The sequence below is a fragment of the Caretta caretta genome, chromosome 1 (assembly GCF_965140235.1).
Source record: "Caretta caretta isolate rCarCar2 chromosome 1, rCarCar1.hap1, whole genome shotgun sequence".
Classification (NCBI taxonomy): domain Eukaryota; kingdom Metazoa; phylum Chordata; order Testudines; family Cheloniidae; genus Caretta; species Caretta caretta.
Genome location: NC_134206.1, coordinates 10,765,473 through 10,791,016, shown reverse-complemented (window position 1 = coordinate 10,791,016; position 25,544 = coordinate 10,765,473). Strand labels below are relative to the sequence as shown.

The 25,544-nt window shown below is 43.2% G+C and overlaps 1 protein-coding gene across 4 annotated transcripts in view; it reads right to left on the bottom strand.

Moving 5' to 3' along the window:
* Window positions 1-25,544, bottom strand: part of SLCO2B1 (solute carrier organic anion transporter family member 2B1) — a 97,919-nt gene that overhangs the window by 38,014 nt on the left and 34,361 nt on the right. For all 4 annotated transcript variants that reach the window (XM_048838787.2, XM_048838797.2, XM_075125840.1 and 1 more), the window contains exons 3-8: window positions 21,597-21,734; window positions 21,302-21,464; window positions 18,797-19,018; window positions 17,589-17,687; window positions 9,289-9,419; window positions 1,586-1,694 (exon numbers count right to left, since the gene is read on the bottom strand). In XM_048838787.2, the coding sequence (XP_048694744.1) occupies window positions 1,586-1,694; window positions 9,289-9,419; window positions 17,589-17,687; window positions 18,797-19,018; window positions 21,302-21,464; window positions 21,597-21,734 (862 nt within the window). The remainder of the gene's footprint in view (window positions 1-1,585; window positions 1,695-9,288; window positions 9,420-17,588; window positions 17,688-18,796; window positions 19,019-21,301; window positions 21,465-21,596; window positions 21,735-25,544) is intronic.

Sequence of the window (25,544 nt, the reverse complement as noted above, 5' to 3'; positions counted from 1 at the left end):
AATACCCAGGGGATGAAAAACATTGCAGAAAAGGCAAGTATCTTTGAAAAAGAACTGAAAATTGTCTACTGTCTAGTTGTGCATGTAGGCAGTCTTATTACAATTTCCCTCATCCTCCTTTCCCTTTCCTCCTGTTGTTCATTACATTCATGGATTATAGCTGGTCGTATATTAGGGCCTAATTCTGCAAAGTCTCACCTCATTGTTACCTCGCACTTCCCCTGGCTGTTTGTGATCCCCACCTTTTAGCTCTCATTATACTTAGATAGTAAACTCTTTGGTGCAGAGACCATCTTGTTGTTATGTATATATACAGTGCCCAGCATGGTGGGCCCCAGATCTCTGATTGGAGCCCGTTGGTGCTACCGCAATGCAAACGGTAACACGGTGTGTGTAACTTTTGATTGTAAGATCTTTGGGGCAGGGACAATGTCAGTATATTTGTTCAGTGCCCCCTTGCACAATGGGGCCCCAATCCTGAGTGAGGATTTTGTATACTATTAAAAATAAATAACAATGCTGATAAATTAATGCTGAATAGTTCCACAATCTTCACTTAGTCATGTGCATAAAAATTTGCAGGATTGGGTCTTTAGATTGTAAATTCTTTTGAGGCAGGGAATGTGGCTTCCTATGTATTTGTACGGGATCCAGCACCCTGGGGCCCTGAGCTTGATTGATGCCAGTGGTCACGGCTGCAGCAATGATAGTAAATAACCCTGACTCCCATGTCCCGTGTCTGCTGCTCTCACAACTCCAGGTGAAGAAAAGGTAAATCTGTTCCCACCTTTAGCAAGCAGAGGAAATTATTTTTACATTTAAAGTCTGTTTGCAGCCAAACAGAAAAGTGAGCCTGTGCGCTGTGAATTCATTCCCTGGCAATGGTTCCATAGCAAATTTTCTTAGTGTACCAGCTGCAACAAGATATTCCTAAATGATAATGGAACAAGGGCAACGGGTGATAAAAAAAAAACCAGTTTGCTTGTTTAATTTAGAATAGAACTAGCAAGTGAATGGTGTAACTAGCCAAAGAGACTCCAGCTCGCTCTCCCACGGCTGGGTCAGCTCTGTACTGGGGGTAATAAAAATCAGGGTTTCCAGAAGATTATAGTGATCAGAGTTAGGAAGCCCAGAAGAAGCAGACATGATGCCAATATCAGAAAGTCACTTTTCATAAGAGAGAGCCACAGTTGGGATTATTTCCTTCAAACCTCCCCTTGGAATACACTCCAAAAATGAAACCCACTGACCTACCCCAGCACAGACCTTAGCTGTACTTATAAGAGCACCATAGTACATTAGACAAGTCTGACTTCTAGACAAGCTAGCTGTGATAGATGAAGATAATCTGGCACAGACATTTTATACAGCAGAATTTTTACCACTAGAAATTCTATTTCCAAGCAGAGCCCATTTTACTTATTGCACTGGGAGAGGCCGACTGTTCCCAGGGTTATTCTCAGATTTTTATCACTGGTGGTGCATATAAGCAGCAAGCTCCTCATTGCCAGGAGGGCGATATATGCTTGGGTGAGCAGAGGAGTTACTTCAGAGACTTTCCAAGGAGGGGAAAACACCAACTTACTTTTTATGAACTGGGTTAAGGATAGGCTTTGCATGATTTCTGATTTGGATTTAAGCTGGTTCAGTAGGTCTTTGCTTCTCTTAACTTCACTCTTGCTCCCTTTCACCACCTGAGAAAAGACAAAGAGACTGTCAGTTTCGGACACGCTGACAGCTGTTCTACTGAGCTCGCTTGCTCCTTCACAGCTGCATCACAGCTGTGTTATTTAAAGAAACGAAAACACAGTCATGCTGATTTATGGCCCAGCATTCCATCCACAGAGGGATAAAGAGAATGCCCTATGTTGCACTCGAGAAGGCTCTCAAACAGTTTACAAGTTAAATAAGAATCTTTTTACCCACCATGGCGAGGCAGCCACTTACGGGATGGGATGTGGCAGCTGTTTAACAGCAATATATACAGTACTTATGGGCAAGAAGTGAAGAATACTATATCCAAAACTGCAAAAGGAATTTAGGAAGGCAAAATGCAATTCTCTCTGTTTGAACTTGACCAGGATACCAAGAAAAAGCCCCTACCCAAGTGAAAAATATCAGGAGGTACTAAATGACCACAAAGGCTAGGACACCTTGGTTTTACACCTCACAACTCCTCAACAACCATAACACTGTGCTTGTGGGAGCCCTGGTTCATTCCTGGCTTAGCAGGAAGAGTGCCAAATACCAAATCACTAACACCCTTCCTGCTTAGGTGAGAATTGCTCAGAAGTGAGCTGTAGCTCACGAAAGCTCATGCTCAAATAAATTGGTTAGTCTCTAAGGTGCCACAAGTACTCCTTTTCTTTTTTCAGAAGATCACAGGCTCAGATGCCATAGCTGCAGGCCACCATGTGCTCAGAGGGGTTAATCAGAGGTTTTCAGCAAAGGGATAATAACCGGATTTTCCTTCCCCACTTTCATTTGTCAAACTGTAATGAATAGCACCTCATAAATAACAAATTGGGCCATTATCTATGTACAGTAAAGTATGTGCCAGGCTTCTATTAATATAGAAATCCTGGAAAATTAGTTTTAGAGGTGACCAACAGGAAATGGGGCTTATTCACCAGGGGCTGTATTGCACCTATGGATGCCGGTGAGGCTGGGAGTGGGGCTGAAGTCAAGGGGAGCTGCGTACCTAAACCCAGGGCAGAATTCAACCCCCAAGCAAACTAACAGTATCTCTCATCATCCCTTTGACAAATTCCTCCCAAGGCTGGAAGTACAACGGATGTCTAATATTTCTCTGTGTGTACAGTAATGTACTGTCATGTTAATGTATTCACTGCGGTAAAAGACAAGGGCCAGAGAAGGGCAATGACAATGATTAAAAGCATTACAGGGAGGCAGTCCATGAAAGGAGAGATTTTCATAGCCAAGGCCAAACTTTTCAAAACCGAATGAGTTACTACAGAGAATTCTTTCCCAGGTATCTACCTGATTTCCCGGTTTAGCCCACATGCTCATGGTCTAACTGATCACCATATTTGGGGTTGGGAAGGACTTTTCCCCCACGTCAGAGTGGCAGAGACTCCTGGGATTTTTTTTTTTTGCCACCCTCTGCAGCATGGGGCACAGGTCACTTGCAGGTTTAAAAAAGTGTAAATGGTTAATTCTCTGTAAGTTGAAGTCTTTAAATCATGATTTGAGGATGTTAGTAACTCAACCGAGGTTAGGGGTCTGTTACAGGAGTGGGTGGGTGAGGTTCTGAGGCCTGTAGTGTGCAGGAGGTCAAACTAGATGATCACAATGGTCCCTCCTGATCTTAAAGTCTATCCATCTAAAACTTGGGTGCCTAAAGTTAGGTTCCTAAAGCCATACTTAGGGCCTGATCCTGCAGCTGGATCTGTGCAGGCTAACCCTGCAAACCAGTAGCAGCAGCAGCAGATTCTCATGGCTATGAGATAACCGTGGTGGTGTGTTGAATGGACTTCCTTCTTGAACAGTCCATTGCAAATCTTCCTTCAACAAGAGTCAATATGAGGATTTAAGCTTCTTAAATCCCTCAGTACTGCATCTTCCAACCTTATGTGTTTTGACTTTTGCTCAACTTCCTTCAACTTCAGCTCTATAAACCTGTAGAAGCATACCTTCTTCTGCAGGTTGGACATGACCCCGCTATTGCACTCATCTTGTTCCCAACCACTGCAAGACTGCAAGCTACTGGGCTCGTCTAAGTATCTCCCTATTTGTGACAAAATCAAACCAATAGATGTTAAGAATACACCACAACTTTTGAAGCTGAAAACTGTTTTGTTTCCTCTTCTCTGCTGTTTTTAGTGGCCATTTTTCTTCTCCATATTACAGGACTGTCATCATTACTAAGTTGAACACTTGTATCTTAGTTCTCACACAGACATCCTGCTGCCCAGAGGCCTTTGAAGACAGTGAAATGCCATTGACACAAGACCAATCTGTTGTGTGACTTCTTTGGTTATAGAACCTCCTGTTGTCAGCTGACTCCCAATATATAATAAAGCCATTCACTCATTCAGTGTCATTGTCATCTACATGCAGCATTGGCAGGTTGTTCATTTCAATTTCATAGGAGGCATGCATAGCTTCAGTTTTATCACCATTGATCTTAAGTCCAATAGATTCTGCAGTTTTTCACAGCTCTTCTAGCATTCGTTGTAGTTGGTCAGTAGTCTCTCCAAGTAAGACAATATCATCCGCATACTCGAGTTCTTCTAAAGACGTAACTTTAAATTTCACACTTCTTACTTTGGTCTCAATCAGCTTTGTCATCAGGTAGTCTATTAGAATGTTAAATAATGTATTCCTAGCACAATCCTGATTCTACCAAAAACCAGCCTGTAATACAACCGTTGATCCTCATACAACTAAATGTACCATGGTACAGTTCCTCCACTAGGCACATTAATGAAGGCCTCAGGCACCCCATACTGGCATAGCAGTATCCACGGTGCTGATCAATGCTCTGAGGCAAAAGCAACTGCAAAGTCTATAAATGAAATGTTAACTTCCTTTTGTTGCCCTAGGCATTTTTCAATAACATTCTGCAGAGCATATATAACATAGATTGTAGATCGACCTGTACAGAAACCACAGTTGGGTCCATCTTGGTTCTTCCCATCAATGGTTCTTGGTTATAGCCCCATCCACTATGATTTCTTCCCCCTCCCCAAAGTCCTCTTGCTCAGAGGGATGTGTTTCCTTTCACAAACAGCATTGCCAGTCGGTCACACTGCCACCTCCCAGCCAGCAACCTATAGGTGGTATGTCAGCTGGTGATGGTATCTGATGAGCCGGGCTGTGAGTTCAGCTCCTCAGACAGCTTCAGGGGCAAATCCCATCTCCTTCCCCGCTTTCTGTAGGGACACTTATTCCTGAATCTGTCCCATGTCAGATTAGATGACACTTGCAGTTCCTTCAAAACCCATGGTTTTACGATTCTATGGTTCTATGATTCTATGAGTTACTCAGAAGGAAGATCACCATCTACTGAACCCCCAGCACCACTTTCTGAGTATCTGGCTGTTCCACCAGGAAGCCTTAGGGAGGCCCGACCAGGCTCGACTTCCTTTAGCTTAAGCTAACTGAGAGGCTCATGCTATGCCACTTTGTGATACTACACAAATGGGATATTGTAGGTATACTAGCCCTTTGGTACCTTCCTTGGGACCCTGCAGACATGGTCCACTCAGCTTGGAGTTACGCCCCTAGGGAGAGACCCCACTGAGCCAAACAGTGATGTGAGGAGTTGAGGTCAAATCCCAGCAGGTGTTGGGACCAGGTTTTCTGATTGTCTTTTTGGGGGGGACTACCTGAGCTGACAACAGTTGAGGGGAAGCCTCATGCTTCCTATGTACACTTGAGTTAATGAAGTGTAGCTGAGTCCAGCTAGGTTCAGAAAGAGGCGGGTCTCCTTTCCACTGAGGAAACAGATGGAAGTTGTCTGCTAGCAGGCTCTGGTGAGAAAAATAGTGTCCCTATCTGTGTGGTATTTCACCTGTAGGTAGAGCACCCACAGGCTTTGCCAATCTGCTTTTATTTTGGATTTATCAGAAAAAAAAACATATAAATACCTCCAAAATGCAAAAGAGGGATTTTCTCTGCTTAACCTGGAGCTCCTGCTGAGCTCTCACCTACTGTGCAGAAGGTAGCCCTTGAAACTTAGTGAAAAACATGGTGACAGATACTATTTTAATATTAAATAAATAAGGGATAAAAATCCAGCAGGCCTCAAAAAATCAGTTCAGAATGAATTTCCTCAGTTAATGAGCAGGTCAAGCTCCCAACAAACACTCATTATACCTCCTCCAGCAAATGCTGGTTCCCTTTAGTTTTTTTTATTTTTGTATGTGCCTTATTATAACAACCAAACTTCAGGGGACTCAATTATATTAGACTGGATAATTATTTTAAGCAATTGGTTGCTTCTGTTTTTAAAACTTTGTGCCAAAAATCTGAACACGGAGACAAATCCATCCCTGTTGCCTTCTTGTGCTGTGGCCACTCACACATTAGTGCCACAAACACAACCTGTTAATTTGCCTCCCTGGTGTTCCTCAAATAATACAGTGTATTTCTAAGACTTTCTGCAAGTGTCTTACAAGCATTAATGAAAGAATCCTCACAACATGCCAATCCCAGGAGGTAGGCCAGTGTGGTTACCCACATTTTGTATATGGGGAAACTGAGGCACAAGGGTTGAGTGAGTTGCCCAAGGTCTGATAGGAAGCCTGTGACAACGCTGGAAACAAAACCCAGCTTTTCTGATCGCTGGTCATGTACTTTAACCACAAGACAACCCTTCCCCCATGCTGGCAAGCTCAATTTAGATGTGGTTTTAGAATAGCCTCTCAAGAATTCTGCCTCAGTGTTTTCCTTTAAGCTGTTCATGTTTATTGGAAGTACCAAAAATAGGTAATATAAGTAGCTTCATAACTGTTAAAGAGCCTTAAAGGGGCTTTGTTCCATATGCCAGTCTGGCTCAAGCTAAACATTAGAGATGTTATCTTCACTTCACTCCCTGAACACTCCTGCATATAATGGTGCTGGTGCAGAACAGGGGCCACATGTTTCTTCCAGAGTGCTCCCCATTCGGCACCCAGTAAAGGGAGGGGCAACATCCGGGTGAAGTTGTGATTTACTCAGACTCTGATCTGCTGAATATCCTGACTCCTTTCGGCATCCACAGTGCTCCTGAACTCTTCTATCTGATGCTGGTAGGAGCTGTGGGGGCTCAGCATGTGCTAGGAGGCTCTCCGCACATTGTGGGTTCAAGGAGCTAGGCCCCCAGCCTGGCACCGTGAGAGCAGACTGCTGCACCTGTGCAGAGCCCACAGACTTCAGTGGGGCACCGTATGGGCTCAGCAGCTCACCCATCAGTTGTATACCACAGGGTCATTGTTGAAAATCCAGATTTCTTCAAGTAAAAAAGTAAATGAAATAACCATCCCAGACATTGCCCGGGGCTAATCTTGGCAGTCAGGAAAAGGCCTTATCAGACACCCATATGTGGGAATAATCATAATAATTAATAGTAGCTCCCACTGACCTCATCTGAAGTTGGGAGTGCTGCTAGAAATCAGGCTTTAAAGCATTAGGGCAAGTTTCTCTCCTTTAATCCATACTACAGAGCTTTGCTACATATTCCATCTAATCTACCAATTTAGTGTCCAGTCACTTTTATTACTTCTATTGGTGTTATCCCCACTGTGGCACTGACAGGGAGCCTCACTGTGACGTTTCTAATGCAGGCTTGCACGTTGTAACAGAGATTAAATGCCCCACGAGGAGTCAGGGCACCTCACACCGGAAGTGTGAGGCTGATGGAACGCTGCATGCAGAGCCAGGGGGCTGTGAAATGCCAGCAATACGAAGGGATGTCGCTGGGCACTGCTGATGGAATGCTGCATGGCAAGAGAGGAAATGTCACAACCCTGAGCCAAGAGAGACAAAGATACCTCCTCAAAGGGTGATGTTCTTTACGTGTGCTCGATTTTGGTGACAAAAAGTGTGTGTGTGTGGAAGGGGCATTTTCTGTGTGAATTTAGTGCTGAAGAAAGTTTCAGGATTGACATCTCTGGCGATTCTAGGTGGCAGAACTGGAACAGATCCAGAGTTGCCTGTCTCTCAATCCATTGCTCCCCATTCACTGGCTCATACCGCCCCTGACAGTGTTACTGAAACACTGGGCAGAATGGAAGGTGCCTATTGTTCCATGAAGCTATTATGCTGCACAGCACGCAAGTGATTATATGTATTTTGGTTTGGGAGCATTAAAAAGGGGAGGAACAGGAAAAGGGAGTAATCTGAAATCTCTCACTCCTTTGGGCTAGCAGGCAATTCACTTATAAATGGTGATAGATGAGACTGGCCTCTGATGCAGCTGCTGATTTGCCCCTGAACCCAAAGGAAAGTCAAAGGTTTAAAGGGAACAAGAGGGACACTACTATACCAAAAGGAGGACTTGTGGCACCTTAGAGACTAACAAATTTATTAGAGCATAAGCTTTCGTGAGCGAGTGAGCTGTAGCTCACGAAAGCTTATGCTCTAATAAATTTGTTATTGTCTAAGGTGCCACAAGTCCTCCTTGTCTTTTTACGGATACAGACTAACACGGCTGCTACTCTGAAACCTGTCATTACTATACCAGTCTCAGTCTGGTTGAAGAAGGTTGAGGAGAGAGATCTTGGGGAAAGAACAGTACAGCTGAGAAGCTGACTCATCAGCAGAAGTGCCCTTGAAAGGCATTTTCAAACACCATGAGGATAATATCTTAGATTTAGACCACATCCCTTTAGTTAGAAGGGTCCCACCGTGCCATTCAGACTACATATTATGAACATAAGTATAATATGCCCACCACTGATGTGCAGTCACCTGTGAGATAGAGGAATGGTTGCTCATGGAAGTATCCCTGTGGATTTCAAAAGAGCTACTTAAATGAGTAAAGGTTGCAAGATTCTCCCCTTCAACAGGAAATGAAAAATCACTTCACCAGTTGAAATAAAATGCGTAGTGTTATGTAGCAAAATATACTAATCCACAGTAGAATTTGGGGAAGTATTTGTGAAAAGTACCATGGGTCACATGGTCAGGGACAGATGTGTAGTCATTTTGCTTAATACACTACTGGAAGGCACTCAGATACTACAGGGATGAGCATGGTATAAGAACCTATGCAGAATAGAATAGAATAGGGATTCCATACCATTGTTTTTTGCGCCTCTGGAGAGGGAAGAATGCCACCTACTAAACTATCAGCAGCACTCTGGGTTTTTCTTGGTAGCCTCTTACCGAAGTCCTGGCCAGGCTGGACTCTGCTTAGCTTATCCGATCTGAGCTAGTAAGGGCTACAGACACTAGAGAAGAGTTCAAATCAGAACATCCGTCAGAAGCCCTTTGTACTTTTGAGAAGTTTGAATCTGGATACAAACTTCACAGCACACGGCCATCTCTAGAAGGCACATGGCCCACAAGGGAAGCAGAGAGAGGAGAGAGAGAGAGGTGGCATGTGTACAACAGCACATTTATAACATATTCCTCACAGCATATTGATATTCTACACCTTGTCTGACTTCAGCATCACCCCACTGCCCAACCAGCTTCAGGAAAGTCTCACTGAGATCATCATCCCCTCACATCCCAACCTAGAGTAAACTCACCCGCCATGGGAGCTCAGAGAACTTAATTCTTTAAATCAGCTGAATGATTTGTGCAATTGACCTTGCCTGTCTCCATTCCAGTTCTTACCTCTTTAGGCATTTCTTTTGGGAAGAAGAAATAAGGGATGGCAGATAAGGCCACGAGAGTGGCTGCGACCAGGAAGCCGAGCCACCAGGCTCCAACCCATCGAGGATCTTTGTTAGTGAGCTGAATTTCCTCTGAAATACAAGCAAATAAACACAAATTAGAAACACAGATGATGGGAAGAAGTGAGGGCCACCACTGTCTTCACCCCTACCCCTCTGACTGCAGGAAATGGGCTATATTGGATGTGTCCATCTGTCCCTAACAAATTAATTTTGCTCAGTGCTCCAGAGCAATGGCTCCCATGCTGGGGGCTGTGGATCCCTGGAGGTCCGCAGAACATTTGCTGGTGGACCATGGAGAGCTGACTTATCACATAATGCTGAATCTCTTCCTTACTTCCACCTGCTAAATCATAGAATCATAGACTATCAGGGTTGGAAGGGACCTCAGGAGGTCATCTAGTCCAACCCCCTGCTCAAAGCAGGACCAATCCCCAACTAAATCATCCCAGCCAGGGCTTTGTCAAGCCTGACCTTAAAAATATCTAAGGAAGGAGATTCCGCCACCTACCTAGGTAACGCATTCCAGTGTTTCACCACCCTCCTAGTGAAAAAGTTTTTCCTAATATCCAACCTAAACCTCCCCCACTGCAACTTGAGACCATTACTCCTTGTTCTGTCATCAGCTACCACTGAGAACAGTCTAGATCCATCCTCTTTGGAACCCCCTTTCAGTTAGTTGAAAGCAGCTATCAAATCCCCCCTCATTCTTCTCTTCCGCAGGCTAAACAATCCCAGTTCCCTCAGCCTCTCCTCAGAAGTCATGTGTTCCAGTCCCCTAATCATTTTTGTTGCCCTCCGCTGGACTCTTTCCAATTTTTCCACATCCTTCTTGTAGTGTGGGGCCCAAAACTGGACACAGTACTCCAGATGAGGCCTCACCAATATCAAATAGAGGGGAACGATCACGTCTCTCGATCTGCTGGCAATGCCCCTATGTATACATCCCAAAATGCCATTGGCCTTCTTGGCAACAAGGGCATACTGTTGACTCATATCCAGCTTCTCGTCCACTGTAACCCCTAGGTCCTTTTCTGCAGAACTGCTGCCGAGCCATTCGGTCCCTAGTCTGTAGCGGTGCATGGGATTCTTCCATCCTAAGTGCAGGACTCTGCATTTGTCCTTGTTGAACCTGATCAGATTTCTTTTGGCCCAATCTAATTTGTCTAGGTCCCTCTGTATCCTATCACTACCCTCCAGCGCATCTATTTCTCCTCCTAGTTTAGTGTCATCTGCAAACTTGCTGAGGGTGCAGTCCACACCATCCTCCTGATCATTTATGAAGATATTGAACAAAACCGGCCCCAGGACCGACCCTTGGGGCACTCCACTCGATACCGGCTGCCAACTAGACATGGAGCCATTGATCACTACTTGTTGGACCCGACAATCTAGCCAGCTTTCTATCCACCTTATAGGCCATTCATCCAGCCCATACTTCTTTAACTTGCTGGCAAGAATACTGTGGGAGACCGTGTCAAAAGCTTTGCTAAAGTCAAGGAACAACACGTCCACTGCTTTCCCCTCATCCACAGAGCCAGTTATCTCGTCATAGAAGGCAATTAGATTAGTCAGGCATGAGTTGCCCTTGGTGAATCCATGCTGACTGTTCCTGATCACTTTCCTCTCCTCTAAGTGCTTCAGAATTGATTCCTTGAGGACCTGCTCCATGACTTTTCCAGGGACTGAGGTGAGGCTGACTGGCCTGTAGTTCCCAGGATCCTCCTTCTTCCCTTTTTTAAAGATGGGCACTATATTAGCCTTTTTCCAGTCGTCCGGGACCGCCCCCGATCACCATGAGTTTTCAAAGATAATGGCCAATGGCTCTGCAATCACAGCCACCAACTCCTTTAGCACTCTCGGATGCAGCACATCTGGCCCCATGGACTTGTGCTCGTCCAGCTTTTCTAAATAGTCCTGAACCACTTCTGTCTCCACAGAGGGCTGGTCACCTCCTCCCCATGCTGTGCTGCCCAGTGCAGTAGTCTGGGAGCTGACCTTGTTTGTGAAGACAGAGGCAAAAAAAGCATTGAGTACATTAGCTTTTTCCACATCCTCTGTCTCTACGTTGCCTCCCTCATTCAGTAAGGGACCCACACTTTCCTTGACTTTCTTCTTGTTGCTAACATACCTGAAGAAACCCTTCTTGTTACTTTTAACATCTCTTGCTAGCTGCAACTCCAGGTGTGATTTGGCTTTCCTGATTTCACTCCTGCATCCCCGAGCAATATTTTTATACTCTTCCCTGGTCATTTGTCCAATCTTCCACATCTTGTAAGCTTCTTTTTTGTGTTCAAGATCAGCAAGGATTTCACTGTTAAGCCAAGCTGGTTGCCTGCCATATTTACTATTCTTTCTACACATCGGGATGGTTTGTCCCTGTAACCTCAATAAGGATTCTTTACAATACAGCCAGCTCTAAATAGCATTAAAGAAATAGCATTAAATAGCATTAAATAGCTCTAAATATTAAATAGCATTAAATAGCTCTAAATAGCATTAAAGAAATGCTCTAAATAGCATTAAAGAAATCCACTAAATACTAAATGTTAATTTAAGCATCTAAATTTAGGCACCCAAGTTTGAATATTTTGGCTTTAATAACTTGCCTACTCTCAGCAGCCAAGCCAGGAGTAGGACCCAGGGAACCAGACTCCCACTCTGCTAGTCTCATGGTTAGACAACACTCCCTTTTAAGGCATCTCCAATATACAGCCCAAATTGACCAATTATTCAAAATCTTTTGGTAACTTCCATCTCTTCCTCCCCCTTCTGCTTTTTCCTCCAGTTCGAATAACCGTTGCCCCCCCACCCCACCCCACCCCCCTGGTTGCATGAGCAGACAGAACATCTGGAATGTTTTTTCCCTTTCTCACAAAATAAGAGCAGCTTCCTGCTAAAGATGACACACACTGTGGGGAGGGTACTGGGCCTAAATAAAACATGACCTTCAGAAGTCAGGATGCAATTTCTTAATATAATCAGTTTTAACCAAGGAGTATTTCTACAGATCATGGAATTCCTGCAGTTAAATATCAATTTTAAGCCTAGTTCTAGGAAACTAGTCCTAAAGGATAAGTGAACAGCATCTCTTACACAACTGTTAGGATGTAACGTGCCAGCTGGTTATTGCCATATGGGGTCTGATTAGAAATTTAGGATTTGCCATATCAGATAAGCCAGATGGACCATCTGGTCCACTTGTCTCTGGAAGTGGTTGGTAACATGATTCGGAGGAAGGTAATAACCTCCTACCTCCACAATGCACATAGCCAGTTGTGTAGTGCTGTATGTGGGGGTTAAAATTCCTTCTGGAATTGCACAGGGACAAGGTTTAGCCAAGAATCATGAGACTGGGTTAGCCTTATTTTTGCATGACTAGCTACCAGTGCCACCACTTTCTGCGCTTCCTCCTTTCCCTCTCACTCAATAGCCAATTACTTTCCTATCTGAAGACAGCACAGGTAGAGGGAGCTCTCCAGTTACTCAGACATATTCCTCACTTAGCTTTAGTCTGAGGGGATGTCTTAGAAGATCTAAGCATCAGGTTTGCAGAGCCCCTGGGACCACAAACCCCACCATGGTCAATCCATCCCTTCAACAGTGTGAGGCAGGTAAGTTGAGTGCCAAGCCACTTACCACTTCAGGGTCTTTTGCTGCAGACTTTAAAACTGGGGCTTTGTTTGTTCTGCACAGATATGAACAATCCCATGGCAGTTTTCATAAGAGTTTGTCCAGTGTCCTTGATCCAGATTTCCCTTTGCCCCATGTGTATAGCCTGCTGCATGTCAGTTGGCTGCTACCCTCCTGCCAGAGATAGTTGTTTCTGTGATATTAGGTATCTGTGGATTGTGCAGAGTTTGAGGGTCCATCAGAGCAAAAGCTGTTATATAAATTGAAGAGACGATCTGGGAGAAGTAATCTCTTTTATTGGACCAACTTCTGTTGGTGAGAGGGACAAGCTTTCAAGCTACACAGAGCTCTTCTTCAGGTCTGGGAAATGTACTCAGAGTGTCACCGCTAAATACAAGGTGGAACAGATTGTTTAGCATAAGCAGTTAACACATAAGAAACCCATGGATCACCACACTTCCCTTCACAGATCCAGTAGCCACCCCAAGCACACCAAGAAATCTTTTATTGACAATCAGGTGCTACTGGGCCACTTCATCTTGAATGGTCCCTTGAAATGTATGTTAAATACTTACGCTAAAAAACTGTTCCACCCTGTATTTAGCTATGACACTCTGAGTACATTTCCCAGACTTGAAGAAGAGCTTGCCTCTCTCACCAACAAAAAAAGTTGGTCCAATAAAAGAGATTATCTCACCCATCTTGCCTCTCCAATATCCTGGGACCAACAAGGCTACAGCAATGCTGCATAATTATAAATCAAAAGCATTTTAATATAGGGCCAGTCTTTCAGAGAGAATAGTTTCCCTCTGGTTTTTGAGTCAAGGAAAATGGAACTAAGGAAAAGGGACTTTGCTTGAAAAGAACTATTGATTCTGTTCCTTCAGAATTTACTTTTTGAAGTCTTTCTAAGGGACACTAGGAGGCAGGATCCAGCCAAAGCTGACAAGGGCAGAGGAAGGGTCACAGGGTTACATTATGTGCAGCCACTTACTGCTTCTAGAACAAAGCAAGCCTACAATATGCAAAACTCCAAAGTTCTGGAATTTACAGCTCCATCCCCACATAACACCACCTGGGTTATGGGCTAGGAAGAGCTGTGCTCTAGCGGTTTAAGCATGGATTGAGTAAGCAGACAATGTTGCTCTGGTACAGTGGCCTTGGGCAAATCATGTCATGCCTATGCTTATAATACCTTATAGAGGAACTGTGAGACATATTTATGTTTGCGAATGGACTAAGTATATTTATTTCCAACTAGGGCTGCTGATTAATCGCAGGTAACTCACGCAATTAACTCAAAAAATTAATCATGATTAATCACACTGTTAAACAATAGAATACCAATTTAAATTTATTAAAAATTTTGGATATTTCTACATTTTCATATATATTGTATTCTGTGTTGTAACTGAAATTAAAGAGTATATTATTTTTATTACAAATACTTGCACTGTAAAAATGATAAACAAAAGAAATAGTATTTTTCAATTCACCTCATACTGTAGTGCAATCTCTTTGTCGTGAAAGTGCAACTTACAAATGTAGATTTGTTTTTGTTACATAACTGCACTCAAAACCAAAATTAATGTAAAACTTCAGAGCCTACAAATCCACTCAGTCCTACTTCTTGTTCAGCCAATCTCTAGGACAAACAAGCTTGTTTACATTTACAGGAGATAATGCTGCCCTCTTCTTATTTACAATGTCACCAGAAAGGAAGAACAGGCATTTGTATGGCATTTTCGTAGCTGGCATTGCAAGGTATTTACATGCCAGATATGTTAAACATTCATATGCCCCTTCATGCTTCAGCCACCATTCCAGAGGACATGCTTCCATGCTGATGATGCTCATTAAAAAAAAAAAGTGTTAATTACATTTGTGACTGAACTCCTTGGGGGAGAATTCTATGTCCCCAGCTCTGTTTTACCCGCATTCTGCCATGTATTTCATGTTATAGCAGTCTCAGACGATGACCCAGAACATGTTGTTCGTTTTAAGAACACTTTCTTTTCAGATTTCACAAAACGCAAAGAAGATACCAATGTGAGATTTCTAAAGATAGCTACAGCACTATATCCAAGATTTAAGAATCTGAAGAGCCTTCCAAAATCTGAGAGGGACGAGGTGTGGAGCATGCTTTCAGAAGTCTTAAAAAAGCAACACTCCGATACAGAAACTACAGAACCCAAACCACCAAAAAAGAAAATCAACCTTCTGCTGGTGGCATCTGACTAGATAATGAAAATGAACATGCATCAGTCTGCACTGCTTTGGATTGTTATCGAGCAGAACCCGTCATCAGCATGGACGCATATCCCAGTGGTGGTTGAAGCATGAAGGCACATATGAATCTTTAGCGCATCTGGCATGCCAGCTACAACAGTGCCATGAGAACGCTTGTTCTCGATTTCAGGTGACATTGCAAACAAGAAGCGGGCAAGCATTATCTCCTGCAAATGTAAACAAACTTGTTTGTCTGAGTGATTGGCTGAGAAGTAAGACCGAGTGGACTTGCAGGCTCTAAAATTTTACAAAAATTATTAGGGGTATGGAACAGCTTCCATATGAGAAGAGATTAATAAGACTGGGACTTTTCAGCTTGAAAAAGAGATGACTAAAAGGGGGGATATGACAGAGGTCTATAAAATCATGACTGGTGTTGAGAAAGTAAATAAGGAAGTTTAATTTACTCCTTCTCATAACACAAGAACCAGGGGTCACCAAATGAAATTAATAGAAAGCAGGATTAAAACAAACAAAAGGAAGTATTTCTTCACACAAGGCACAGTCAACCTGTGGAACTCTTTGCCAGAGGATGTTGTGAAGGCCAAGACTATAACAGGGTTCAAAAAAGAACTAGATAAATTCATGGAGGATAAGTCCATCAATGGCTATTAGCCAGGATGGGCAGGGATGGTGTCTCTAGCCTCTGTTTGCCAGAAGCTGGGAATGGGAGACAGGGAATGGATCACTTGATGATGACCTGTTCTATTCATTCTCTCTGGGGCACCTGGCATTGACCGTTGTCAGAAGACAGGTTACTGGGCTATATGGACCTTTGGTCTGAGCCAGTATGGCCATTCTTATGTACATAATTCTACATTTGTAAGTTCAACTTTCATGATAAAGAGATTGCACTACAGTACTTGTGTTAGTTGAACTGAAAAATACAGTTTCTTTTTTTTTACAGTGCGAATACTTATCAAAAATAAATATAAAGTGAACACTTTACACTTTGTATTCTGTGTTGTAATTGAAATCAATATATTTGAAAATGTAGAAAACATCCAAAATATTTAAATAAATGGTATTCTATTATTGTTTAACAGTGTGATTAATCGCGATTAATTTTTTTCTGGCAAACAGAGGCTAGAGACACCATCCCTGCCCATCCTGCCATCCTTTTTAGAATGACAACCAGCTATTTAGCCCCTCCTCAGGGCCGCTGCCCTCCCTGGTGCCTGAGCCAGCTCTTCTTGAGACAGCAGCATCAGTTTTGTTCTTAGGCTTTTCCACAGTACACATCCCTGTTACAACTCTGTGCTGACTGGGTGGATCTTCTTTGCCCCTCCCTACCTTCTGTGGTAGTTTCTAGTTTTGCCTTTGCTGACAGGCTGATGTTACGAGAGTGTTAGAGATCTTTCCCATGCCCAGCGAATCCCACAAATGCTCTCCTAACATTGTGCAGTACAAATGAAACTGGAAAGGCTTCAAGGACTTTAAGGGCAATTACTGTCCTTTTCTCTCCCTGATCTTTGTCTCTTCTCCTTGTTTTTGGTCTCCTTTCCCCCTGCCTCTCTCCCCTCCTCAGTTACCCTCTCTTTTTGCACATTCCATGTCTCTTTTCTTTCTCTCCTCCACTCCTTTCTTTCCTCCCCTTTCGTTTTTGCTCTCCTCCTCCTACACACCCACCCTGAGAGCTGGTAGTGGGTGGAACGTGCATACCTGTTCAGTTCCCATGCACCACTGGCTACTCAGAAGCAATCGAGAGAAGCATATTGAATAAGGTGTAATCCTTGTGGGCACCCAGCTAATACAGTGGTGAGCATGGTAAGGACAGATAAATCGGCTTCATTCTACTCGTGCTGGCAATGTTGGAAATGAGCTGCAGCACAGGTCTGAGTGATCCCCATGATTGAGGAAGGAGAAAGCATGAGGAAAACATGAAGTTTCTGCAGCAGCCATGCTTGATCTAACCCTCTAACATTTGTGTGTGACCCTGAGTTAGAAGGGAAGCACCCACTTGCCATATCTGATTATTCGGAGAGTTCCATCACAGCACTTTCTGTATTTGGTTTACCGCCCCCGGAACCATGCAAGCCGCTAGCAGAATGATTACAGGAAGCTCAGTTAATGCACTCAGGCATATACAAATGTGTCAGCAGAGTTAAAGGAGGCCAGGCTTTGCTTCACTTGATGGCAGATGAACAGCAGCGTCGCTGCACACTTCAGATCTTTTTAACTTCTTTGGCATCATGATGCTAGCTCTCAGATCTAAAATAACATTGCCTATGATAACAGGAAAGTTTCCCCCCACACACACACACTCCCACACACTGCATTAAGAATGGATAATGGCCCTCAGAACCTACATGAACTCACCTGGGGGAACTTTGTCAATGTCCACATAAAAGCGCAAAATGGCAGATCCTAACATGAATGCCACGCCAGGTCCGATGATAGTTAGAGCAAACAGGATTCCTGCAAAAAGAAAGCATTTTCCACTCAGCAGCAAGGTTCTGTCTTTGAGAGGAGTGCATGCAGGGGACATGAGATGCAAAACCACAGGAAAATAGGAACTACAAAATGAGGTCAGACCCAAAGTCCATCCAGCCCAGTATCCTGTCTCTGACTGGGGCCAGCACCAGAGGAAGGTGTAAGAAACTTGCAGGAGCAGGTGTGAGTTAATCTACCCCCACATTAGGTCTCATCCTGATATCTAATAAACCCTGAAGCATGAGTTCTAATATTCCTTCCAAAAATGTTGTTACCATTAATTATACCTCTATATTCTTGTTATCCATATAAATGTTCAATCTGTCTTTCAATCTTGCTTAAATTCTTGGCCTCGTGGACTTGATGTGGCAATGAGTTCCACAGTCTAATTACATGTTGTATGCAAAAGTATTTCCTTTTAGCAGTTTTGAATTTCCCACCTTTTGATTTAATTTAATATCCCCTTGTTGTTGTTTTAAGTGAAAAAGAGAATCAAAATCCTTTATCTACCTCTTCTATACCGTAATTATTGTATATTCTTTTACCAATTCTCCTTTCTAGGTAAACGATCCCAATCTTTTCAATCTCTCTCCTTAGGAGAGTTTTTCTATGCCCTCAATCATTCTTGTCACTCTTCTCTGAACCCCTTGTGACTTCCGCAGTACATCAGGGGCCAAACTCTGACTTCAGTTACTCCTCGTGTAAAACCTCCATTACATTCAGAAAGGTACTCAAGATATATGCTGGCACTGTTCAGATTAAAAACTGTGCCATGCTCTTTGAAATGTTTTTTTGCTACCTCAATTTATCTACTTCAGCTTTTACATGGAAGCCCTCTTACGACAACTACTGATGAAAAGCATGAACATACATAAGACTCAATTCTTCGTTACCCTGAATCCTTGTGAAATATGTTTCAGGAGTTTATTTATACCCTGGAGCAGCCAAAATTAAAAACACTTGAAGTTTCTTGTAGTCTAAGGGTCTGTTCTTGAGAGCTGAGCAGTCATACCCTGTCATGGAACTGATCCCTCCAGCCCAGCATAAGTGCTGCTTTTCTTTCTTACCGTGGTGGGACTCAGTTCTAGTCTTACCTAAATAGAGAGGTGAGTTTCTCTCACTGGCAAAATCATCAATGTAAGAGATCCCAAAGGGCTGGATGGGGACCCCTCCAATCCCTAGCAAAACCTGGCCAATAAACAGGATCAGCAGGACCTCGCGGTTTTCTTTCACAGCATGTGGGGTGCAGTCTGTGTCACTGAGGTTTCTGGTGGATATAGCAGGTTGGCAGAGATCAGTAGAATTGCTGAACACACCTGCGGAGGCAAATGCAACACCCCTAAGTGCTCAAAGCCGAAGTTGGTGAGCACCTAACCTTAGACGTGAAACATCCTCTGTAAAATAGCATCAGATACAGAGCTGCTGTTTGTCTCTCTGAGGGTTAGGTTGCGGCCCTTAGCTACAGTCCCGACTGTGCAGTCACACAGCCCCATGGGGATCTCAGTCACTGAGTGTGCCTCCAGAGGACTAATTCCTCCCCATGCTCTCCAGAACACAAGCAGTGATTGCAGTCTGGCACACAACTTGCTTTCTTGGTGCCCCAGCCCAGCTCCACCGCACAGTGCTTTCATCCTGCCGCCTGGCATACAACACAGAGCATGCAGTCCCTACACTTCTCCAAAGCAGGAGCTGAAATAGTCCTTGACCTCTGGCTTTTCCTCAACCCCGTGCCAGCTGCTGAGGCCAGGGGAAATCCGGCTCTGAGTGATTTCTATAGCCATGTATGGTTTACAAATTAAACAAATGATGGGCTAAATTCTACTTTCAGTTACCCCCTTCTGCCTCAATGGACTAATGAAATTGCACAAGTGTTACACAGAGCAGAATTTGGTACAATATTTGTTTCTTTTTAAAAATCTCTTTATCTAGTTAATAATAACCTACCTAACAACAATGGCAAATACATCTAGATATACATCAAATAAACAGGAGGCCTTAATTTAACATCCATATTTGCGACACTGTGCAAGACAATCAGAAACAAATAAAATGTATTTGTTGAGCTGTGAAAGATAATTATGATAAAAGAACAATGGCACTAACCAAAAGTTACTCCATAGATAAGTACAGAAACTGTCACATTTAAAAATATAGATGGATACAAAAAGGATAAAAATCAAGTCCAATTAAAGAAGCAGTCTGATCTCATCTACTCTGACTCTGGTGGAGTTACTCTGGATTGATACCAGTGTAATGGAGATGGAGACATGAGATTAAAAAAAATTGGATATCATAAATAATTGTGAAATAATAGATAACAGATTTATCTTGAAAGTAATTATCTAAATAATTAATGAATATTGAAAAGTGTAGCATAACAGCTGCTTTTGAAAGTTCTGGAATTTTTGTTTAGTCCCCCAAACAACACAGAATTCTGGATTTTTCCTCTGTGTTTGACAGATCAGTCATCTGACCCAGGAGACATCTGCACTAGCCAAGGGCCTGTCATGAAGTGTAGGTTGGACTTGTTTCCATACTTTCGTTAGCCCTTGTTCCCTGGATAAAGCTGTGAATTAGGCACTTCGTAAATCTTCCTTTGGTGGCTGTAACTGAGGAAATATTAACGGGAAAGTACAATGCAGACCGAGTCTGTGACCCCAGCTGTGTTCTGGCTGGTCTGTACCTTTGCAGTGATCCAAGGAAACAGGGAAAAGGCCTCTTAGAGAAGTTTCTAAAGGATTTTGTGGAGTCTGATAGTAGGATTTCTATTATTACTGTGATTGGGGATTATAACCTTGAGGTCAAGGAGCAGGATGACTAACCTCCACCAGCATATTCTCCTTCCATTCTCATCTCCTCACTTCTTCCATGAAGCCCCCGATGCCTGTAAATCCCCTCCCTGACCTGGTCCTCCATATCCTACCATCTCCTCCTTCACGTCCCTTCCTAAAAGTGACTTCTTCAATGAGGCCCGCGAACACTACACCTTGCCCACAAGGAAGCATCAATGAAATCACAAATAAAGCAAGAAAGATTTAAAATCCAGGCACTTGTGCCTATGGTCACTGCTCTACCACTGCTGTTGACTGCATCCAATCCTCTTCCTTCACCTACAGTTTAAAGCCCCATCCTACAAACCCTTGCTCACATAAGTATTCTCCTTGATTTGGACTGAACTCAGTGGGACTACTTGTGTAAGGACAACTTGTGTGAGTAATGATTTGCAGGAATAGACCCTTGATTGTAATCTCTTTGAGGTAGGGACCCAGGGTACATTTGGTGCCCTAAATAATCATAATGAAAGGGGAAGCAGGAAGTGGAAGCAGCAGTATATCTAAGAATGTAAATGCTTTAGATCTCATTTTCCTTTTCTTTAACTCCAGCCTAGGAGCTGTTTTCTTGTTATTCCTCTCTTGGCTCCACCTCAGTCAATATTTACCTCTTGGGGCCAGTACATTTTAATTTCTGAAAACAAAAGTTCAACATCTGCTTCTTTGGTGTCATATTCCACATTTTTATGCTTTGCAGTTAATGAAACCTCAAGAAAAGGTCTCCCCCTTTACCTGTTCCCAAAAAGTATATACATTTAGAGTACCTACTGGCAATGGACTGGTCATATTCATAGAGCCCCATTATAAAGTGAGGAAGAGACATGAGAAACCCAGCTATGGATACAAGAATAGCGCCGCAGCCAATGAACCGGGGCCTGTTCACTCGGCTTCCAAAGTAACTTACGAAGACGATCAGCAATGTGTTCCCAACCTGCAGTAGGAGACAGAGATTAAAAAGCTTCTGAAACACTTTGCAAATGACCTCCTTAGGACAGAGAAGAGTACAGGAGAGTTGTGTGGGTGGGAGATTAAAAGAGAGAATTTTGAATACAGCAGAGATTACCTCATTGAAGGAAGCGAGCAATCCAGATGTCTGACTGGACAAGCCAAACCGCTTCTCAATTGTTGAAATTGAGCTTTTCAGATAGCCAGATAGCAAGAGCTGGGAGAGCTGGAGAAACCCATGGCAGAACACAAAAAACTGCAGAGACAAAAAAATAATCCACTCAGTACAGTTATTGCTATTGAAAGTTGTAACCTAAAAACAAACTCTTTTCCCAAACTTTCTTATATTTAAATAAAACAATCCCTTAAAAATAAGAAGTGTGGTGGCCATTGAACATGTGGGAGAAACTTTAAAGTATCGCTACCTGCACATCTACCAATGTGATCTATGCCATCATGCGACAGCAATGCCCCTCTGCCATGCACATTGGCCAAACCGGACAGTCTCTACGCAAAAGAATAAATGGACACAAACTGACATCAGGAATTATAACACTCAAAAACCAGTAGGAGAACACTTCAACCTCCCTGGACACTCAATAACTTAAAGACTCAAGACTTAAAAGTGGCAATTCTTCAACAACAAAAACCTTCAAAAACAGACTCCAATGAGAAACTGCAGAACTGGAATTAATTTGCAAACTGGATACTATCAAATTAGGCCGGAATAAAGACTGGGAGTGGATGGGTTATTACAAAATCTAATTTCCCCATACTAATTGCCCCTTACTGTTACTCACACCTTCTTGTCAGCTGTTTGAAATGGGCCACCCTCATTACCACTACAAAAGTGATTTTTCCTCCTTTGGTATTCTACTGTTAATTGAATTGTCTCATTAGCACTGACCCCCCAACTTGGGAAGGCAACTCCCATCTTTTCAGGTACTGTGTATATATACCTGCTACTGTATTTTCCACTCCATGCATCTGATGAAGTGGGTTTTAGCCCACGAAAGCTTATGCCCAAATACATTTGTTAGTCTATAAGGTGCCACAAGGACTCCGCGTTGTTACTGCTGTTACTGAGTATGGACATTTCTGGTGAGAGACTCCAGAGACTGGAGTTATTTATCCCCAGAGCAGGTACACACTTCTCTCACGCCCTCCAGATACTGGACCTTGATCCTAACCGGGCGGCACTATCCCTGGGGCTAGAGATAGTTCAATCACCAGTTCCCTTAAATCCTTCTCTGCTGAAACTGCCAACAAGAGTGCCAGTTGCTGCCAGCTGCGCTAGGGACATCTGTCCACTAGAAACTGGGCTTAGATAATCAAACTCATTTCATATGGGGCACTACCAGCCTGCACTGGCTTTCAAGTGGTGGTCAAGAAATGGACAGCTCCATAGCCATTTCTACTTTCCATGACTCAGAACCATCCAGTTGCCTGAGATATTAATAAAAACCTGACATGCTGTTATAGCACTGCAGCAACAAACATGCATCTAAAATTAACAAATACCTTGTTTCTAGGCTCAGCGGGGAAAAACCTTATATAATTCTATTTCTTCCCTCCCCCTGATTTCTGTTGATACAGGCACTGGGTTGCAAAGGATGCATTTAGTCAAATATCTTAGGAAGAAGCTATGGATCTTTCCCAGCTCTCAAAGTTCTTGTTAAAGACTACTCATAGCTTCATAGCTACTCCCCTCACCACACAACCAGCCTCTCCATATCTTAAGTTGCTACAGGGGCATGATTTCTGGCCACAGGAATATCATTCAGGTGGAATTTGAGTACTTTTGATGACTGACTGACTAAGCCCAGGGCTCAGCAGAATGGACAGAGCCACTTCTGGCTATCTGTTACCTGTATTCATTTCAGAACATTATGGGAGCAATTTGAAAAACCTCCACTATCAGTGTGTATTTGTGTATCCATCCAGTCCAAATCCAGGATTTGTCACATCCTCAACTGTCTGTAACAGACCACACTACTGCTATTTCTATTTTCATGTGTGTGTTTACCTTTACTCCCTTTGAGCAACTTCCCAGTGATACTTGGTATTTCCATAAACCTTTTCATCCCAGGTTATCAAATACTGGCACATATTATTCTCCCTATTTTACAGATCAGGGAATTCATGTACAGAGATATTCAATGATATAGTTGGGAATAGAACCCAGCTCCTTTGAGTCCCATCCTCTAGCCCTCAGACCATACCAGTGAAAGAGGAAAAAGAGATGTTGACTTTAGGACAGTTTAGGAGATCATAGGTCCCTATTTGTCTTTTGTTGCACCATTTTCTACTGCATTTCACCATGCAGTGTGATAGAGGTTTTATATTAATTTATATTAATTGTTGGATCATGACATCAGGTTCTTTGGCTTGTGTGTTCTAGAAAGAAGCTCTTCACCTTTGGAAAGACAAATAACTATTTACAACAATATTAACCCAGTAATAAGGGGGGGTGGAGAGAGAGGAAACATCTTTACATTTGAAATGCGTAGGGTCATGTGTGCTTGGAAAACTGATTGATTCTCCAGCTACCTATTGCAGATATCTAAGGTGTCTCCAAAATGGCAAAGATTATGTACACACTCTCTCTCTCTCTCTCTCTCTCTTCCTTCATTAATTGGCCCGCCAGATCATACTCACTGATTCCCTAGAGGTTCCCTCAAGAACAATAACATGGAGTGGTGCTCCCTCTACCAACCTGCAGAGACTGTTCCTCCTGGTGCCCCCAGAAAGTTGTTTCCATGAGGTCAAGGGAAGGGAAGAACAAGGCTTTAGATGTGGCATCCTCCCTTCTGTATCTCCTCATCTAGTTCCATCAGACTGATCCTCCTTTCCAATGGAATGGAGGGGACAGTCTGCCGCCTGCTCTTTATGTCAGTGCATATCTATGATAGTCTTGAATTTTGTAAAAACATAGACAGGGTTGGAAGGGACCTAAGGAGGTCATCTAGTCCAACCCCCTGCTCAAAGCAGGACCAATCCCCATTTTTTCCCAGGATCCCTAAATAGCCCCCTCAAGGATTGAACTCACAACCCTGGGTTTAGCAGGCCAATGCTGTGGATGGATCTGAAAGTGAAACACATGAAACAAAACCTGGTTTCTACCATTGAGGTTACTTTAATGAGTTGCTGTACAGCAGAAGAGCTCTCAAATCTCCATGCATCAGGCCTGCTCTTTGTACTGCAGCATAGACTGCTCATAGAATCATAGAATCATAGAATATAAGGGTTGGAAGGGACCCCAGAAGGTCATCTAGTCCAACCCCCTGCTCGAAGCAGGACCAATTCCCAGTTAAATCATCCCAGCCAGGGCTTTGTCAAGCCTGACCTTAAAAACCTCACTTCAGCAGCTTCCGTGTTAGGTCACGCTGGACAAGCTGAAGTTTCAGACAACACTCTGTCTGATTCAGAGGTCATTTTCCTGCACGAGAGTTTGTGATAGAGAAGATGCTGCACATACGGAGATACAAGGAAGGGCAGATAGCCATAGCTGGAGCCAGGCATAACGCCAGCTGGCAATATAGAGATCTCCTATACACATGGCTTGTAGTGCCTCTACAATTTCTGAACCAATGTGTTGAAATGTCCCATGCTACATCCGTCCCTCATAGGGCAGGGACGATCAAATGAGGATGTATCATATGGTGATGCCAACTAAGGCTAAAAATAATAACACCAAACTTGACTGACCTGTGATCTAAGCCAGAATTTGAAAAACTAAACTTTCCCTTCCATAGCACGTCTCTTCCAACAGTCTCAAAGCACTTCTGAAACACTGATAAGCTTCACAGCACCAGAATGTAAGTATATTGTACCAGTTTTACTGGCTGGGCAATGAGTCAGTGGTGAGAAGAGACTCTAGAAGTCCAACTACCCAGATCCCATTGTTCTAACCATGAAGTAACTCCCCTTCCATTTGTAGAGAGAAAAGGTTAGCACATTTGGTCACTATACCTCCAAATCTCTCTCTCTCTCTCTTTCACACACACACACACACACTCTCTCTCTCTCTCTCAGTGTCAAGCCAGAAATTATCGCATTGAAATAT